The sequence below is a fragment of the Magallana gigas genome, chromosome 6, assembly GCF_963853765.1.
Source record: "Magallana gigas chromosome 6, xbMagGiga1.1, whole genome shotgun sequence".
Lineage (NCBI taxonomy): Eukaryota > Metazoa > Mollusca > Bivalvia > Ostreida > Ostreidae > Magallana > Magallana gigas.
In genome coordinates, this window is record NC_088858.1 from 55,498,391 (window position 1) to 55,515,978 (window position 17,588).

Consider the following 17,588-nt stretch of genomic DNA (forward strand, 5'->3'; position numbering starts at 1 on the left):
CATCAGAAATGCATTGCTTTATTGAATTACTTCATGTATTTGCTTATTGCTCTTGCTGTAAATTATCTAACATGTGTCAATCATCATTGATCAGTAATTCTCTTCAAATTCTATAGGGATAGCCTGATGAGGGGTATAATTAAGTGTGTCCAATTGAAATTTCATGGCTACTTTTGCTCTACAGACAGAATGTTACATAAATCACAGAATGAAGTTGCATCCCAGTTGTTTCTTTTACATTTCTTATCATCAAAGCAAGATTTATGTTTGTCAGAGCAGATCTGAGCTCCATTACATGCTGATATCATTTGGGCTGTCCTTTGTTACCATGCTGCTTTTAGATAAAAGTGAGTATGGCAGTGTGTAGACAAGTAAACAGGCTTTACCTGATATATAAATTTACCAGATACAGATTTCATTTTTGACCTGATAATTCACAATATAGTTATGAAATGTGTGAACAATAGGGGTAAATTTCTTCTTTGTTATGCAATGATTGCATAATGAAGTGACTCTAATGGAATATTTTTATTTTGATGTAAAGAAAAATGTATATGCTCTGATTTGGTACCAAGATGATTTTGTATCTTGTTGTTTTAAGGATAAAAATTGGCTTCAGGTCATGCATGGTGTGAGGCTCCAAATGTGTTTCATCTGTGCTATTTTCTTCAGTCTGAGTAAGGGAGATAAATCCTCAATAGCTTAAGAAATATTGGGAGCTTGGGGACAGGGTTTTAGGGATTTGGTGACAGTTGATTGGGAATTCTCAGGTGCAAATTTGAAAGGGATCTGGCATCTTTAGAGTCTCTTCAAGGTATCACACCGGTAATCGGCCAATCAAAATGAACTTAGTCAATTGTAGTTCCATATATACTTCAGAATTATTTTTTTCCTTGACTGAATTTTTACATTTTCCTTTACACAGTTTTAAAAATTTTTGTACCACTGAGTAGGATATTTCATGTATTTTGTTAGGTGATGATCTTTTTTCACAGGGACTACTTCTTTCATGGCACATGCAGCAGCTTCCTGGGGAGTGTGCAGTCTGTTTACATACAAATGGAAAACACGTGGTTTTGAGGGTAGACCTGTTTGGAGCTAGATATTTTGAGAAAATGCAGTATCGCTTGCCCTTTTTATGGTGTTAGCTGATGAGATAGGTAACAAATAACATTTCCTCCGAATATTTTGTCATGAAAAATACAAACTGATTTTTAAGAAATTGTTCCCCTCTATAGTGTTATATAGTGAAAACAATTACCGGTGTGATACCTAAAGCATTGTGAACATTAAGATCGGAAATTTTTTTAAAACTAAAATCGTGACCATGCCCCTTTAAGATGACAACCATACCCCGATGCAATACGCCAATGCCTTGTTATAACGGAAGGATTTTTATTTTCTAAGCTATACCCCTTCTTTCACTTTAAGTTTATTTGAATATATATGAATTATAATTTCTGTTACTTTCTGTAAACTGCAGCAGTAAAAATTACAATAATCTTAAGACTAGTTCACAAATAATGAAAAAAACTTTAATCTACAAGGGGGTCATTATTCTACAGGGGTCACTTTTCTTCATGTGGAGTGTGCTCATTTTTATGAAAATGACACTTATTCTTCAGGCAAAGGGGTCATTTTTCTACGTAGAATAATGACCGGGGGTCATTTTTCTGCGTAGAATAATGACCGCGGGGGGGGGGGGGGGGGGTCATTATTCTACGTCGAAAAATGACCCACGGTCATTATTCTACGGGGGTCATTATTCTTCATTACACCGGCAAAGCGTCAGAGTGTGACCAAATTTAGTAAGCGACAGTCACTATAAACAAAAATATCTCTGTCTAGTAGAAACAATTTCGACAGTTCATGAGTTGCTGCCTTGAATTTTGCAACAAGTGTTATAAATTCAAACCCCATTTCTTCAATGCGCGGCAAAGTAGTAAATGGAGATTCAAGTGCATTGTATGTGTCCAAAATGCAGTCTTGTTTTTAAAACACATAGTTGATAAGAACACTAAAAAAGACAATTCTCTTGAAATAATAATAATAAAAAAAAAAAACAAAAAAACAAAAAAAAAAAAAAACCAAACAAATAAACACTTTTGACAAAATGTAGTCTCGCATATCCCAGACTCACTCTCTCGAGGATTGCTCATGTGAGATTCTCGAAAGCGAGAGTCTGGGATATGCGAGACTAGACAAAATGTGGCTCTTTGTGTAACTATTTGGCATAGCAGAAGCTTTTACTTGGACGCTGTTCGGTTTTTAGCTCACCTGAGCTATTCTGATCACATTTTGTCCGCGTCCGTCTGTCAGTCTGTCTGTCCGTCTGTAAACTTTTTACATTTTACATCTTCTTCTCTAAAACCGCTTATCCAATTTCAACCAAATTTGGTTGAAAGCATCCGTATGGGAGGGCGAATATAAATTGCAGAAATAAAAGTCCGATCTGTATTCAAAGCGGAGAAAACCTTCAAATTGTAAAAAAAGGGGGGGGTGCATTTTTTTAAAAATCTACTTCTCTAGAACTACTGATTCCAATTCAACGTAGTTTAGCATAAATCATCCTTATTGAAAGGAAAATATAAATTGCAAAAATTAAGGGCTAATTCTGTTTCAAATCTGAGTTATTACGAAAATAATAATAGTGTTTCAAACAGTTTAATAGCTTTGGGTTCGGCATCCAGTAAAATGGGTAGGCAAGACTTGGCCTGGGCAAAACAAAAGATTGGCAGTTATTAATCTGCCAATCTCATTAAAATTTCAGAATATTTGATGGACCAGTATATTTGTATTCGCTGTAAATATTGCTGCAAGATAATGTGTATTTGGAATTGACGATTGCCGATCTGCCCCGGCTTTTATTTTGCCACGGCCCGGGTTTGCATACCCATTTTACCAAGACTCGTATTCCATACTTCTAAAACGAGGTTCTTTGTTTAAAGCAGCCATGACATTATACGAAAAATGTTTGATCTGACTATGATGAATTTGCTTGTTGTGCAACAGTTCGCGTATGGAGGGAAATTTTTGAAACATGCAAAATATAATGGTGCCGATTTTGTGAAGTAACTTGAGGCTAAATATTTCAATGCGTTGACAGTTTTCACACATGACGTTGGTGTTAGCTTGTTCTGATTTTCGTTTCGTTTTCATTATTTATGCTTTGTAACCTGGGAACTATCGTCTGTATTTCGTGATTTTTAGGTATAAAATCAAACAGAGACTTCGGTAAATCAAACAGTTAACTGTTTACCTGCGCAAGTTAAGCAAAATCTGATGTATCAAAAAAAAAATCGCTGACGGAAATATGTAGGTATATACATGTATATATATGATTCATTTCGAAAAAATAAATTGTGTTCTTTATTTGTTATAGTGCATGTTTCTTGTGTTTAATTGTTTACAATTTCTATTTACTAACCATATTTGAGTGTTAAGCTTCGAATTATAAGCAAGATACAGAGATTTGTCCACAATTCTATGTTTGTACACAGATCTTAAAAACTAAAGATTAAAAAAGTAAAAAAATTATCAATATTTATTAAGAAAATGTTTCAAAGTTTGTTCTTCAAGAAACCATCTTTAACAACTTATTGTATTGTAAACTTAACCTTTTTTCGTCATTATTACTCCTACTGTACATGTGATCATTGACTGTGTTTGTGTACATTTGTATAAACTGATTTTGAATCTCAAATACCAGTGAACTGGTCTTGAGTGAATAAAAGAATATAAAATCTTAGGCCATTCTTTTTTCCATTTGAAATGCTGAATAGGAAATACCAAGTTAAAAATCTTAAGCTGAATGTAATAAACTCATGTGAACAAAATATGACTCAAACCTAGGCGAACTGTGAGCTCTGTATCTTGCTTATAATTCTACGATTGACGCTGAAATTTTGGTTGAACATTAGAAATTCTATATGAATTAGAGTATGTTAAATACTTCTACAAACTTTACAAAATAAAAGAATGATTTTCTGTATATACCTACTCTCTGCCCCCCCCCCTTTATACAATAAATAATGTGAACTCTACATCAATTTTGATAGTTTTTCAGACACCAGTAAATAATCAAAGTACTGAGAGTACTGAAAGACGGGGTCTTGAAAGTATGAATTTGTAATTGTCCACATTTTCCACGAATATGTTCCAAAAATTATGAGTTTGAATTAGTTCTTTCAATCTAGTATGTTAAAATTCGGCTTTTTCCAATTGTCTGATACTTCGTCTAAATTTTACTAAATCCCGGCCGGGACTGTTCTTCATAATTGTTGAAAATTGACACAACGGTATTTTATGTAAGATAAGACACCAAGAAAATTTTTTAAAAACTACATGTAACCGGGAAAATCAAAACAACTATATTTCGGTAGATAGTTTAAATAATTAGATTTATCTAATTTTGTGATCCAAGGGAAAATCCACAAGTCGGACGGTATCTGTTATACAAGGTTGATAAAAACTCCGAAAACTCTCAAACAGGTGAATAACCGAACACAATTAACATTTGTATACCGATAACAAACACAGGGACCTGACCTTAGATATTTCTTTTTACAATAAGATTATTTCAAGTGCTATAACAATAAGAAAGTTCGTCACGGTAGCTATTTTGATTTTTTAGACCGACTTGTCTGTCAAGAATTTCTTGCAGCGATTCATATAAAATTAATAGGCAAAATAAATTCGCTTACTACTTTTTTGTGTAAACTCGTGCATCAACTACACGAACTTCCATACAACCGTTCGTTTCATTAAAAATCATACTCTGAATTCAGTCAACTGCTTTTCAAATCTATAAAACTAGAAAATTCCTTTCGAGACGAACAGCAGTCATACCGCAAGTAGACTGGAACACCTATTTGATTTGTAAAACATCTGTGTATAACCCGTCCCGATTTTAACTTCGGCTTGCGCATGAAGTTTGGTAGCATTAAGGTGAAAGATTGTCAAAATAAAATTCACAACTTTTCAAAAATGGCACATTGCGTTTGGGAACTTTAATTTCGATTCCACCGTCAACCTCTTATATTGATTAATGAGCTCGTACACCAACTGAATCGTCAACGGCGCTGTGCATTCAGTTACGTAACTCATTCCACATTTGAACCCAAGCAAGAACATTTTGATCAATAAAACTATTTGTTCATTTTCTAAAATTCTGTTTATACACAAAAGACTTAAAAAGATTGAATGCGTGTTTTTATAATTCATATTTACTGAAATGCATGAAAACTTTCTGCACTATTTTCTTACGCGTAGACTAAATTCATGTGTTCTAAGCGTGCCTTCCGGTTTGAGACTTTGGATGACAGTAAACCAATAGACGGGGTCACGTGACCCCGTCTGAAAACGACATCTTTTAAAACAGTTTCCATAGTTCTTACACATTTCTGTTGCGGGGATAAAGTAATTATCGCTATTCCTGAGAAAATATCACAGCGGAAAATTATCCTGGTTTGTACGCGAAGTAAATAACAGGCGTTTAATTATAATGGAGAAGACAAATAAAATTTTTGAATGTTTTTAATTTGAGGAATTGAGCACATTGAGGTACAATTTTCTTCTTCACATCTATTCATGTAGGATTTTTTGAATAAAAAACAATAACTATAATTTTTTTTTAAATACAATAACTAGTAAGTAATTGATGAAAAAAATATACCTATATGCTCTCATATATTTTGATCGCTTTACAAAGTGGGGGGGGGGATGCAGAACGAAAATATAGGGAATTGGAAGTTAACAACTTAACAGTGTGCCCCTACCAAATGTTTAGTTTTATATCTTGCGTAGGATTTTCTTACTATGGTAAAAAAAATAGTATTTCATGAAGGTACAATGTCACAGATTACGTGTATGCAAAAATAAGTGTAAAATACATTACAATATTTTTTTTTTGTTATTCTACTGAGGGACCATATGGCACAATATCTTTTGAACGCCCATTGTTGCTCAGGTGATTGTTGTGGCCCCATGGGCCTCTTGTTTGTTTACTTTTGAAGTTGTGCTGTTTTTGTAACATCGGCGATTTGCCTGCCTATAGCCAGGACTCTGTTTTCAGCAGAGCCCGGCAAAAAAATTAAACTACTAAGGGGAATGAGATTTGCAAAATCTTTGACTGCAGATCTTCAAATTAGGACAGCGATTTGTACATCTTAAGCAATCAAAGTCATTTGCAATATCTTGCATTTTCCCTTTTTATATGTTTTTTTTTGTTACATTGGAATTAATATAAAGGTTTACTCGAAATATGAGCGTGTGCTTCTAGATTCCAAATGCACATCTCTAACAGTTTAATGAATTGATACCTCATCTTATTAACAATAACATGATCAATATCTACTGGGTACTAAGTATTCAAAATCATTAATACTACAATTATAACTTTCAATACTACAATGTACAGTAATACTGATAACAACTGCTATACTAATTTGGGATAATCTCCTTACCACTTTTGGTAACATCTTGCAAAATTCTTCCATCATTGACTTTATCTAGAAAATTGATGTAAAGAAATAATATTATCTAAATTCTATAACTTGATTGAAGAATGAATTTAACTTTAATCTTTTTCATACAACATACACACAAACTTAAATTAAGTGGGGCAGTTTAACTTGCAATTCATTTTTCTTTAAGGGTTACTAAAAATATCTTAGTCCAAGTAATTTCTCCATACTATTTATTTAAATGTTGGTATAGTTCATAAACAAATAGCAGCATCAGGAGAAAATCAGAGAGAGAGAGACAGAGAGAGAGAGAGAGAGAGAGAGAGAGAGAGAGAGAGAGAGAGAGAGAGAGAGAGAGAGAGAGAGCTCTACCCAAAATAACATGGTAATGGATTGTCCTGACAGGCCATTAAGCATATTAAGCTCACCATAACGTAAACACCCTTTGCTTCCCAAACTCAGCATCAGTGGTATCAAAGTTGTGCATAAAAATCTGGGTGATTCAAGTAAAACATGTACATCTGCAGCAGACTTGTTCATTATACATTGTATTGTGTAATTAATACAAACATTGTTTCTGATGTGTGGGATTTTGCACAACTGTACTAATGGCCACCAAAAATCAACACTAACATGATATTTGACTCATCAAAGTTGCACTAGCATAGCTATCTGGTTGCAAATTAACTTTTATAAAGTACTGTTTCACAAATTCTACGATTGAAGGAAAAAAAGACAATTTCATAAACAGACAGACATGTTAACTGACATACAGTTTTTTGGGACCAATGATGTAGATACAGTTTTGAGAAAGTTTTAATCATTCATTTGTATGAAATCCTGATAGGGCAATCGCATCATCGCACCATCGACGTTTAAGTCGATAGTGTGATAGTGCGATGACGATGATGCGATAGTGCGATGATGATGATGCGATGGTGCGAAAGCGCGATGACGATGATGTGATGGTGCGACAATGCGATGACAATGGTGCAATGGCACGATAAAGCGATGACGCGATGATACGATGGCGATAACGCGATAGCGATGATGCGATGCTCCATTGCATCATCGTTAGTTCTTTATCGCGTTATCGTCATCGTATCATCGCATCATCGCTTTATCGACTTTCTTTAAAAAGGATAACATTCCCAGCAGCAATTGCACAACATGGCGTTTGATGACGAAGAGATGCTAGAAAATATCATTAATGAATAGGATTTAAGATGAAATAAATTTATTACAGACACAGTAAGGTGCAGATGTTTGTTGATGTATAAATATAAACCCTGCGAATATATCATAAGAAAAATAACTATAATGTAATTTACTTGTACATAATTTCCATCTAAATCTAATTGAAAGTATAATACAACTGCAATATCATAATTTGTATTATGTACTCGTCATTTAAATATTTAAGGGGAGGTAACTCTGACAATAACAATGAATATAGAATACGTAGTTCTTCCTTAATAGTCAAAACAATAAGTACTGGTTTAAAATATTAAAGACACACTCTTTATCAAATCTAATAGCTCATTAATATACTGGAATGGAATTGAATCTTGTCTCGCTCAGTATACATGTATGGAGTGAATATGTTTGTTTTTAATTAATTTAAATTACCACCCTCCCCATTTAAATCCATGCCTTGATCAAGTGGTATTCTTTAATAGCACTGCTTTCTTTGTTTTTTTTACCTATAAATTTAACGAGGCCGAGTACAGAACGAGTACGCACGCTTTTGCGCAGCGTTTCATTTGCATTGTGACGTCATCTTTTTGCTTTGTTGACGCCATGGCGTGATAGTTTCAACTGCAGATATTCAGCGAAATTTGTTGAAAATAGCTCGTTTGATGCGTAAAATTGATATTCTATTGTGGAATAAACATAAATGTCTCGAAGTATAAGCTACATTTGGGCTCGGGTCGAAAACGTGAAGAGGGTTCAGCAAGTCTAGCCCTCTGTCACGTTTTCCTAACCCGCCTAAATATAGCTTAATTCATATATTTCAAGAAAGTAACCATGTATTTTATATTAATGACCCTTAATATGTGATGTTATATATTTATTTATTACTTAAATACGCAGTACAGTTAAGGCGGTCAATAATAATATGGGCAAATTTTTGTGATGAAAACACGTATACTTTAGTTAAACTGGCATGTCCTTTTTAAAATCAATAATAGTCACTCAAATGCAATATATTTCTAATATATATATATAACAGTACAATATTTTATGTTCATATTGGTCACGTGATATGGCAGTCGCATGGTACAAGCAGATGTATTTGTGGTTTTGAGGTCATTTAAAAAATTCAATATTGCAAGGGCATAATCATGTCAAAATTCACAACTGAATTATGAAATAACTTAATGTTATATCGTAGATTTTGAAAAACTTTTTAAGATAAGAGTATTTATTTGTAGAAACCGTAATTTATAATGCATATGTTGAATAATTTTGAAGGTCACAGGGTTAATTCCATTAAAAAATAATTAATTTGTAAGATTTTACAAGGATCGTAGAAGTTTTTAAGTTACATAGCATATTTCAAATTTACATGTAAAAGTTTGTCGGGATCAGGTAAGTGTATGCCCTTGCAATTAAGTGATTTTTTTAGGTACTCAGATTTTAGATATACGATATTTTATACAAAACCGAGGTAGCTTCTTTATACGATGCATACTTTTAACAAAATGAAAATCAGACTATATAAGTAGCATTCTACTAATAACAATTTTAAACAAAATATTCATTTATACTTTTCCGTTAATGTATGACATTTATTTTTCTTCGCTATAAAACTGCACGATAGCCTTCAATGATTTAACTTAATGCGTCATTTTGAAGCATATGACGTCATATTTTGTAGTACAGCGAGAACGACATCTCGCTTATTTTTCAGTGTTTACGATATAACGGACATCAAAATTGTAAGTAATAGCATTTGTTGTTTATAATTAAAAGATTAGTATAAGTTTTTTTTACTAATAAATAGATTAAGAAGTACTTTCGAGGTTTGTAATATACTGTGATGTCATAATGCACATTTCCCGTACTTTTTGTCTGAACAGAGTTTATTGACAGCCTTAACCGGCTGCGTATGTCTGAATCTTTTAATAATACTATAAAGATCACCATTTACGCCGATGTCAAATCAAAAATAGCCATTATCTGACAAATCTGGGAAATTGGGCATACAAAAAAAACTCCGATAAGACACCTGGAACAAACCAGGAGGTAAAAGGGTTTTTTTATTTGACCATTTGATGCCTTTTAGCAATAACCTTAATATATAGAACAGAAAAAGAAATCCCTAGGTCAGAAGATTAAAAAAAATGTAAAAAATGTGCAAAGTTGATACATTTCAAGCAAAATCCCATAGGGTCCTATGTTAAAATTTAACAAACTTTGAGATGGCCACGTAAACAAACGTTGTGGTAAATGTCTTATTTTTTTTATCTGAAAATAATAATTATATCAGTAGAAATTCGTGTAAAAAATTTCGTTCAAAAATCTAGGGCAGAACAAATTAGACCCAGCCTCGTTAAATATCTATATTGCAAGCTAGGAGGATAAGGCTTATTTGTCATACCTTATTATTATTAAAGAGTCCACTTTATAAACCTAGTAAGGTCAATTTCTCATATAAAATCTGTTCAAATATTCACTGCCTGGCGCACTTTCTCTCTTGCGCATGCGCAAAACAGTCAAAAGTACGATGGTGCGATGGCACTATGACGATGATGCGATAAAGAAGTAACGATGACGCGATAGAGCATCGCATCATCACTATCGCACCATCTTGTCATCACTATCGTATCATCATGCCATTATTGTGCCATCGCACCATTCTTATCGAATTGTCGCGCCATCGCATCCTCGTCATCACCATTATCGTGCCATCACACCATTGTCATCGAATTGTCACGCCATCGCATCATCGTCATGACACTATGGCACAAACGTCGATGATGCGATAGAGAACTACATAGCCCTATCCTCTGCAAAAGAAGCAACATTACTGTCTGATAACTGTTATTCCTATAAAAAATCATTTGATAATTGTCACTATTATGACATCATAATTCCCGGCTTTTCATCTTTGATAACGGGCGAAAAATATGCCTAAATGTTTGGTGTAAAATACAAAATATATTTTTTCAAAATGAAAGAATATAATATAGTTGACAAATATTAGTTTTATGATTTATGAGATCGAACCTTAACAATAAAAACTCTATTATCTAAAACCGAAGGGTGGACGTGGAAACACAGGCACCTGAATTTTTATCAATCAGTCGCTTAATAGGTCATATATTGAAAAATTCGACCCCTACTATATATAAATACATATAGTAGGGGTAGAATTTTTCAATATATGACTTATTAAGCGACTGATTGATAAAAATTCAGGTGCCTGTAGTTGAAAAGAGATAAACAAGTACATGTACTGATGTGCTGTAAAAAAAAAATATCAACAAACTTAAAGTAAATTCGAGCTATAGGTGTATCGATTGTGTTAACTTCTTTTCAGTGTGTGCAGTAAGTTTATAATTTATATACCTTAGTCTTTTCTAAGTCAGACAGTTGTGAGCAGGTGGAATTCGAGGATGAACACCTGTGGAGATGAACATGGATAAGGCCTCGTTCCTTTCACTTTCATGTTTATGAGCGCGAGTAATGTCCTTGTAATGCAGGCGCGAATCTAGAGGAAGTTAAGGATGTCTGGACAGCCCCCCCCCAATTTCGAATATTAAAATACTTAAACAATTCTAATAAAATACCAAAAAAGCTAATTCCGAAATAAGTATTCATCTCTTCCAAAGGGGCTTGTGTAGAAAGAAAAACGTTAAAAAATGTACCTGACGGAAGAAAAATGACGTTATTTTGAGTTCCCTCATTACAGCGCGTCGCTTATTGTAACTTTGATATGTTGCATGAGGGGTTATTTTGCTTGTCAGGATTATTAAACTTTTTTTTTGGGGGGGGGGGGTAGGTCTGCCCGCCCTTTTAGAATCGATGCTATTTATGCCTGTTAATTAGTCAGACAGATTCTTCCCACAAAACAAGACTGCATTTCCTGTACTAAAAATCCAAATAAAACAAATTTTCTACGAAAAATATTTTAATCAAGAAATATTTTTGATACAGACGGAACGGTAATTCACACAGCACATAAAAGATAATTTTTTGAAAAATCATCATTGCAAAGACAGTTGGAATTATGAATCTTATGGTGGCATAGATCTGCCACCACTTGTCAGATCATTATGTCGACTTGCAGATCTTGATGTCGACTTGTCAGATAATTATATTGACTTGTCAGATCTTTATGTCGACTTGTCAGATATTATGATGACAAGTTAATGACAATTAGTGGCACTAACACGCTTTGACAACAAAATATTGAGTTTCTAGTCAATATGATAATTTTCTGAAAACTCAACATAAAGATCTGACAAGTTGGCATAAATATCTGACAAGTCGACATAATCATTTGACAAGTCGCAAAATTATCTGACAAGTGGCGGCAGATCCATGCCACCGTAGAATCCAGTGCATGCGCGGATACAGAAAGTTTTCCAGGGGGGTCCAAAGAATAATTGTGTTTGCCGCCCCCTCCCTTTTAAGATCCGCGCATGCAGTGTGAATATCATATCGAATGAAATTAACACCATTTCTTTATGAATCATTCCTCGTAGATCTCCAAATAGTAGATATCCAACAATCTAAAAATCACAAAACGCTACAAAAATACAGTAAAACAAGGTTATATCGAAACAATTGTCGCAAATGAATCATGTGGTATTTAAGTACATGTTAACAATGATGGTACACTGTATTATATACCCATCAATTTCCCCATCTTGACACTCTCAATTTTACAGAATGTGATCCGATTTTTCGGATCACCACATTGTGGTTTTCCGATTCCGTATCACCACTCTCTGAAACTAATGACGCAGTACGCATTAAAATACGTCAGTATATTTTAGCGCGTTTTAAAACAATAAAACAAGATTATATCGAAACAGTTGTCGCAAATGAATCATGCGGTAGTTCGAAGAGGTAAACAGAGTAATGTACATGTAAACAATGATGGAACACTGTATTATCGTATCAGCTCAGACTATATTCGACATGACTGCATCAGGTATATATATAATCACGGAATCTTATATCAAATCTTTTCATTTTTCGATCGGGATGTGTGGATATTTTATAGTATATTTGGAGGTGTGTTGCATTGCACTCTCTTCTTAGCTGATTTTGAACAACCTAAGAATCATATATTGAAAAAAAAGCATTATACAGTTAAAGATTTTTAGGAATAAATAAAAATGAAAAGCTTCCAGCAACATCACTGACCCACTGTCCGTGCTAACATTTATATGTTATTCTGCTGTATGAATTAAGTTTGTTTAAGTGACTCTTGGTGTGATTTCAGGGCAGACAAGGGACTATTTAGGAACTGTTGACAGGTCCTTCATTAATAATCCACAGGAGGCGCCTCGTAATTGTTAAAACCCGAAAATGCCTCGTATACAGTCAGTAAAAATCCGTATAAGTAAGTATGTATATCTTGGATTCTCTTTCTTGTAGCTGATTGTATTATATTGAATGGCTTTTGTATGAGTGACTGTTCATATGAGAACATGGCAGCTCGGAGGTCTCCTCTGATTTGTTGACATATTCCAAGGATCTCCCATGAGCTGTCCCTAAGTTGTTCGGGTACAAAGTGTCCCTGATCATGGTGGACTAGGACCTGTAGCTCATTTAGAGCTGTTTGGGCTCGCAATATGTCAACATGTCTATAGCACAAAAACTCTAGCATGTGTAACAACACACAGGGTGCGATGTACAATAAAGGGGTGTGGTCTTCCCTTCCAGGCTGTTGTTCGGGTACTAACTCTTCAATATAACAGATTTTATGATTGAGTTTGATATCCCATGCTAGAGCCTTTCTCATCTTTATTGGTAGCGCCTGTCCCCCTGAAGCGTAATTGTATCTCTCCTGGTCTACATTTCTCTTGTATATCAGCCATGGCTGTACCAACTTTGCCTTTGCCATCTCTAAAACAGATACCGCTTTCCTATATCTGCATGTCCTGTAAAAATGCATTGCAACGTACAGCATGCCAGAGGAAAACCCACACATGACTGCACATTTCAATAAGTGGCATGCCAATTTGTCAGCAATATACGTAAACTTGTTGAGGCCTTTATCAATGTACATATTGTTTAAGTAAAATGCGGCACCCTGAAAAATCGTGCTTGAAACTTTTTGTAGCAGGACGAGTTGACTTTGTGTGTGGGTGTAATTTATCAACGGTTCAGCAACTTTAAACACTGCCGCAAGCTTGATGGATGGATAACATCAATTTCCACCATATCATGAAATAACTCTATATCAAGTTCAACTTCAGGTATCAAATTCTGCTCATCTATGCGGACCATGCGCCTTGGATTGCAAAGCACATTGATAATAGAAGTTCTCATGGAGGAACTGCACAGCAACAATGCAACGCCCTTCTCATACAATCCATACAAGCGCATAAATAATCTTTTCTGAGCTTCACCAAATATGTTGTTCAAAAACATATTGTTTTGTGGGACGAAAAAATTTGGACAAACCCCCTCATACACCCATTTTAAAAGGAGTTTAAAGCAAACCCAGAAACCGACCAACAGATTTTCTGGACACCAGTAAGGTAATGTGTTCTGTTGTATGGCCCAGAAGACCGCTGTTTTCATGTGGTAGGAACACAGCAGTTTATCTTCGTCTCTAACGCCATTGTTAATAATTTCATTTAAGAACAGTTTCAGCATACCATAAGTTAAGAACTGTGTATGATTCATTGAATACACAAGTTTGTATTCTGCTTGTGTGAAAGATATTCTCCATTCGTTGTCTACTTGCTTTCCAAGTTTGTGACCTATTGCTACAAAGTGACATCCACTTCTGACGATGTCATTGGCAACATGACGTTGAGGCCATACTTGACATCTGTCTATCCATGAGAAGGCACAAGGAGGCCAGAATTCACTGATGAAACAATAAACCTCATCGTATTCTAATCCACTTCCCAGTGTCCCAGTATTACAAGGCCCATGTGTTGAAGAACCAGGAAAAGAGATTTTTTTCCTTATTTCCCTGTATTTAGAACTTGACAGCAGAAGTTTACCATTATGCCAAACACAGGCCTCCATAACATATTGTATTGCGTCATCAATGTAAATTTCGGAGGGAATCTTTATAAAGGGGAGAATTTCGATCGGGAGTCGAAGTAGAGTGAAACCTGGTGGGCTCTCAGAACAGTTAGAGATAACTGGAATCTGTGTGCCAATCTTCCGAAACTCAAACTGGGAAAAGTTCCAGAATACTCGAAAGTCACTTGGCCAAAACATTATGTCTATGTCTGACCCAGGTAGTCTTAGTCCTTCTTTTTGACTCCCACTCACCATGACACGAATTTTAAGCTGATTTTTCATCAGTTGATTCGCAATCAACTCACTATTATCAAATCTTTCTCTCCTGGAGTCCACCTGTTGTGGGGTCCCTATCTTGTGACACATTCCAACATACACTGACTCAGACATATAATGATCAGCCATCTTTCTGTAAGGTACAAAAACTATAATAGTAAAGTGAAACGATAACAAATGTGAATGCGAATTTTTATATCAGTTTATACCCGCCCCAGTATTTTGATGATGGTAAACAATATTTTAATGGAATAGATTGCTAGTAATATTAATAGCCTATACAAAATTACTATCGAGATGTACCCAAATGGTTTGTATCTAACAATGTGTGTGTCTAATGCCATCGTTTGAAACGTGTTTGTTATCAATGTTATCGTTTTCATCCAACATCTTTTCATATAACATTCATATTGCTACATTGTGGCAGGATTTCTCTGCACTTTTGGTATTGATAATTGATATATGTAAATATTAAATCACATCTATACGGAGGAGAAACAACCTCTTTTTTTTATTCCAAGGGTATATTTTAAGATTTTCCCACTTTTTGAATTCTGCAAAAGATATTTGTTTATAAGGTTCTAATTCGAATCTTGAATAAATTAAATAGAGCATTTGTATATAACTTAAAATGTAATACACATCATTAAATTGTTAATATTTTAAATTAGACAGCTAATGGCATAAAATAAATGTTTCATTTTACTGAAAATGCTAAAGATTTATATTCATATGTAAAAAAAAAAAACAACAACACACACCTCGTTAGATTTTATGTAGGGATTCCAATTATACTCGAACAGATTAGGTTCAAACTGTGTGTCCATTTCAATTCATATTTATGATTGTTACTGTCACGTACACCGTATATTTAAGTTAACACTTGCACATTTATAAACTACTGATTATATGTAATTAATGTATATAACTTTAAAATAAATCAAAAAGGTATTTCCTCGAAATATCTGTCAGCAAGTGTGTTTTTTTTTTATTGTGATGCTTTTAATCATACATATAAATGAGGTAGGCATACATATTAATCGGTATTTAGGTCACTGTTCCGTGCATAATAAATAATTAAATATAATATTAATAGATAATGAAAACAAACGCCTTTGCCAAAGTACTTTTATCAAAAATAATAACTTAATCAGACCAATATGCATGTATTAGCCGCCCAAAAACACAACAGGGCCACTGATAGAACAGATTGTAACAAATGGATAAAAGTGACCAAAAAAAGAAGCTTCTAGTTTCTTTTGAGAAAATAGAATAATTTGATTTTGAAACATAAAAAAGAGCCTCCCGTGATTTAGCGTGAATGTAATGCGCATGCGCAAGATTGTAAAATCAAAAAAATTCAGATGATTAATTATTTCATTTGGATTGAATTAGCTCAACTTGTACCTCAAGATGATATAAAATGTTAAAATCAACATGTTGATTGCATTGATAAACAAACCTTTAAGGGAACATGTTCATTTATTACAATATCGTTTCTTTTAAATCAACATTTTTCTTTATTGCTATTCAGAAACGTAGAATTAATTCTGACATTGCAAATTTTTACCAGGAGGACATAGCACGAACTTCACAGTTTTTTTCCACTACAAATAAATGCAATGAAACGTTGCTATATATACGCTTACAAACGGATTAATAATGCATAATGCGATTTCAAATAATTTTGACAAACGAAAAGTACTCAATAATTGATAAAGGTATTGATGAATTTTCCGAATAATTTAAACTGAAAAATAGTCACGAATAAAATAAATCCTTTTTTGGGGAAATGGTCTGGTTAAAGTCATATATAGAGTTTATTTAGGTATGTATATACACTTAAGTTATCTGATGGGTTTTTGTAAGTAAACGCTATTTTGAAATAACCAGCCAGGTTCAAATTATTTTTAAAATTTCTATTAGCATTTCTTAGAAACCTTGAAAAATATCATATTAATCAAAATGTGATTTCATACAAAGGTTCCGGAACTAAAACAAATCAAATCGAAATTAGAAAATGCCAACCAACATGAACAAATATAAATATAACATATACCTTAAAAATTGAAACAAAAGTAGAAATAAATTGAAATGAAATTCTAACTGTATCAATAATCAAAACGAGAATTTGAATTTGAATAACTGATAATGTAAAAACCTGACAAAAGATTCTTCTTTTTCATAACTTTTGAGATATCTAATTTTAACTTGTTTTACATAACTACAATAAATATCATATATGCATCATATTTTACAAAATCCACCCTTGCTATTAGGAGTCCATTCAACTTCATTTACTAGATGTATAATGACCATACCTATGTGATTTTTAAATAAGAAGGTTCTCAATGTTCTTAACCATTACTCTATTGTGATGTACTTGATGAAAGTAACATCGGCAAATTCTTTCTCTTAGGGCGTCTCGTCTTTATATATGTTCATACTTGCGTGTAAAATTTCGGTTTGGGATGATGTAATTTCTGATCGTAAACATCATTTAGACTCAAATTTCGTGGAACTCAGAAATTTGAGTCTAAATGATGTTTACGATCAGAAATTAAGTATCTGCATGCAATTAGGTTGTGTTTTCACCTGAAAAAAACCCACTATTTTTTCAGATGT

General features: G+C 33.8%; 2 protein-coding genes across 4 annotated transcripts in view; both read right to left on the bottom strand.

Annotated features, from left to right (window-relative positions):
- LOC105325979 (adenosine deaminase-like protein) overlaps nt 1-17,588 on the bottom strand; it is a 119,435-nt gene that overhangs the window by 66,458 nt on the left and 35,389 nt on the right. The gene's annotated exons all lie outside the window — the stretch shown is intronic.
- Nucleotides 11,605-17,588, bottom strand: part of LOC136276006 (uncharacterized) — a 33,663-nt gene continuing 27,679 nt past the window's right edge. For both annotated transcript variants that reach the window (XM_066086587.1, XM_066086586.1), the window contains exon 2: nt 11,605-15,096. In XM_066086587.1, the coding sequence (XP_065942659.1) occupies nt 13,803-15,092 (1,290 nt within the window). In that variant the 5' untranslated portion in view covers nt 15,093-15,096 and the 3' untranslated portion in view covers nt 11,605-13,802. The remainder of the gene's footprint in view (nt 15,097-17,588) is intronic.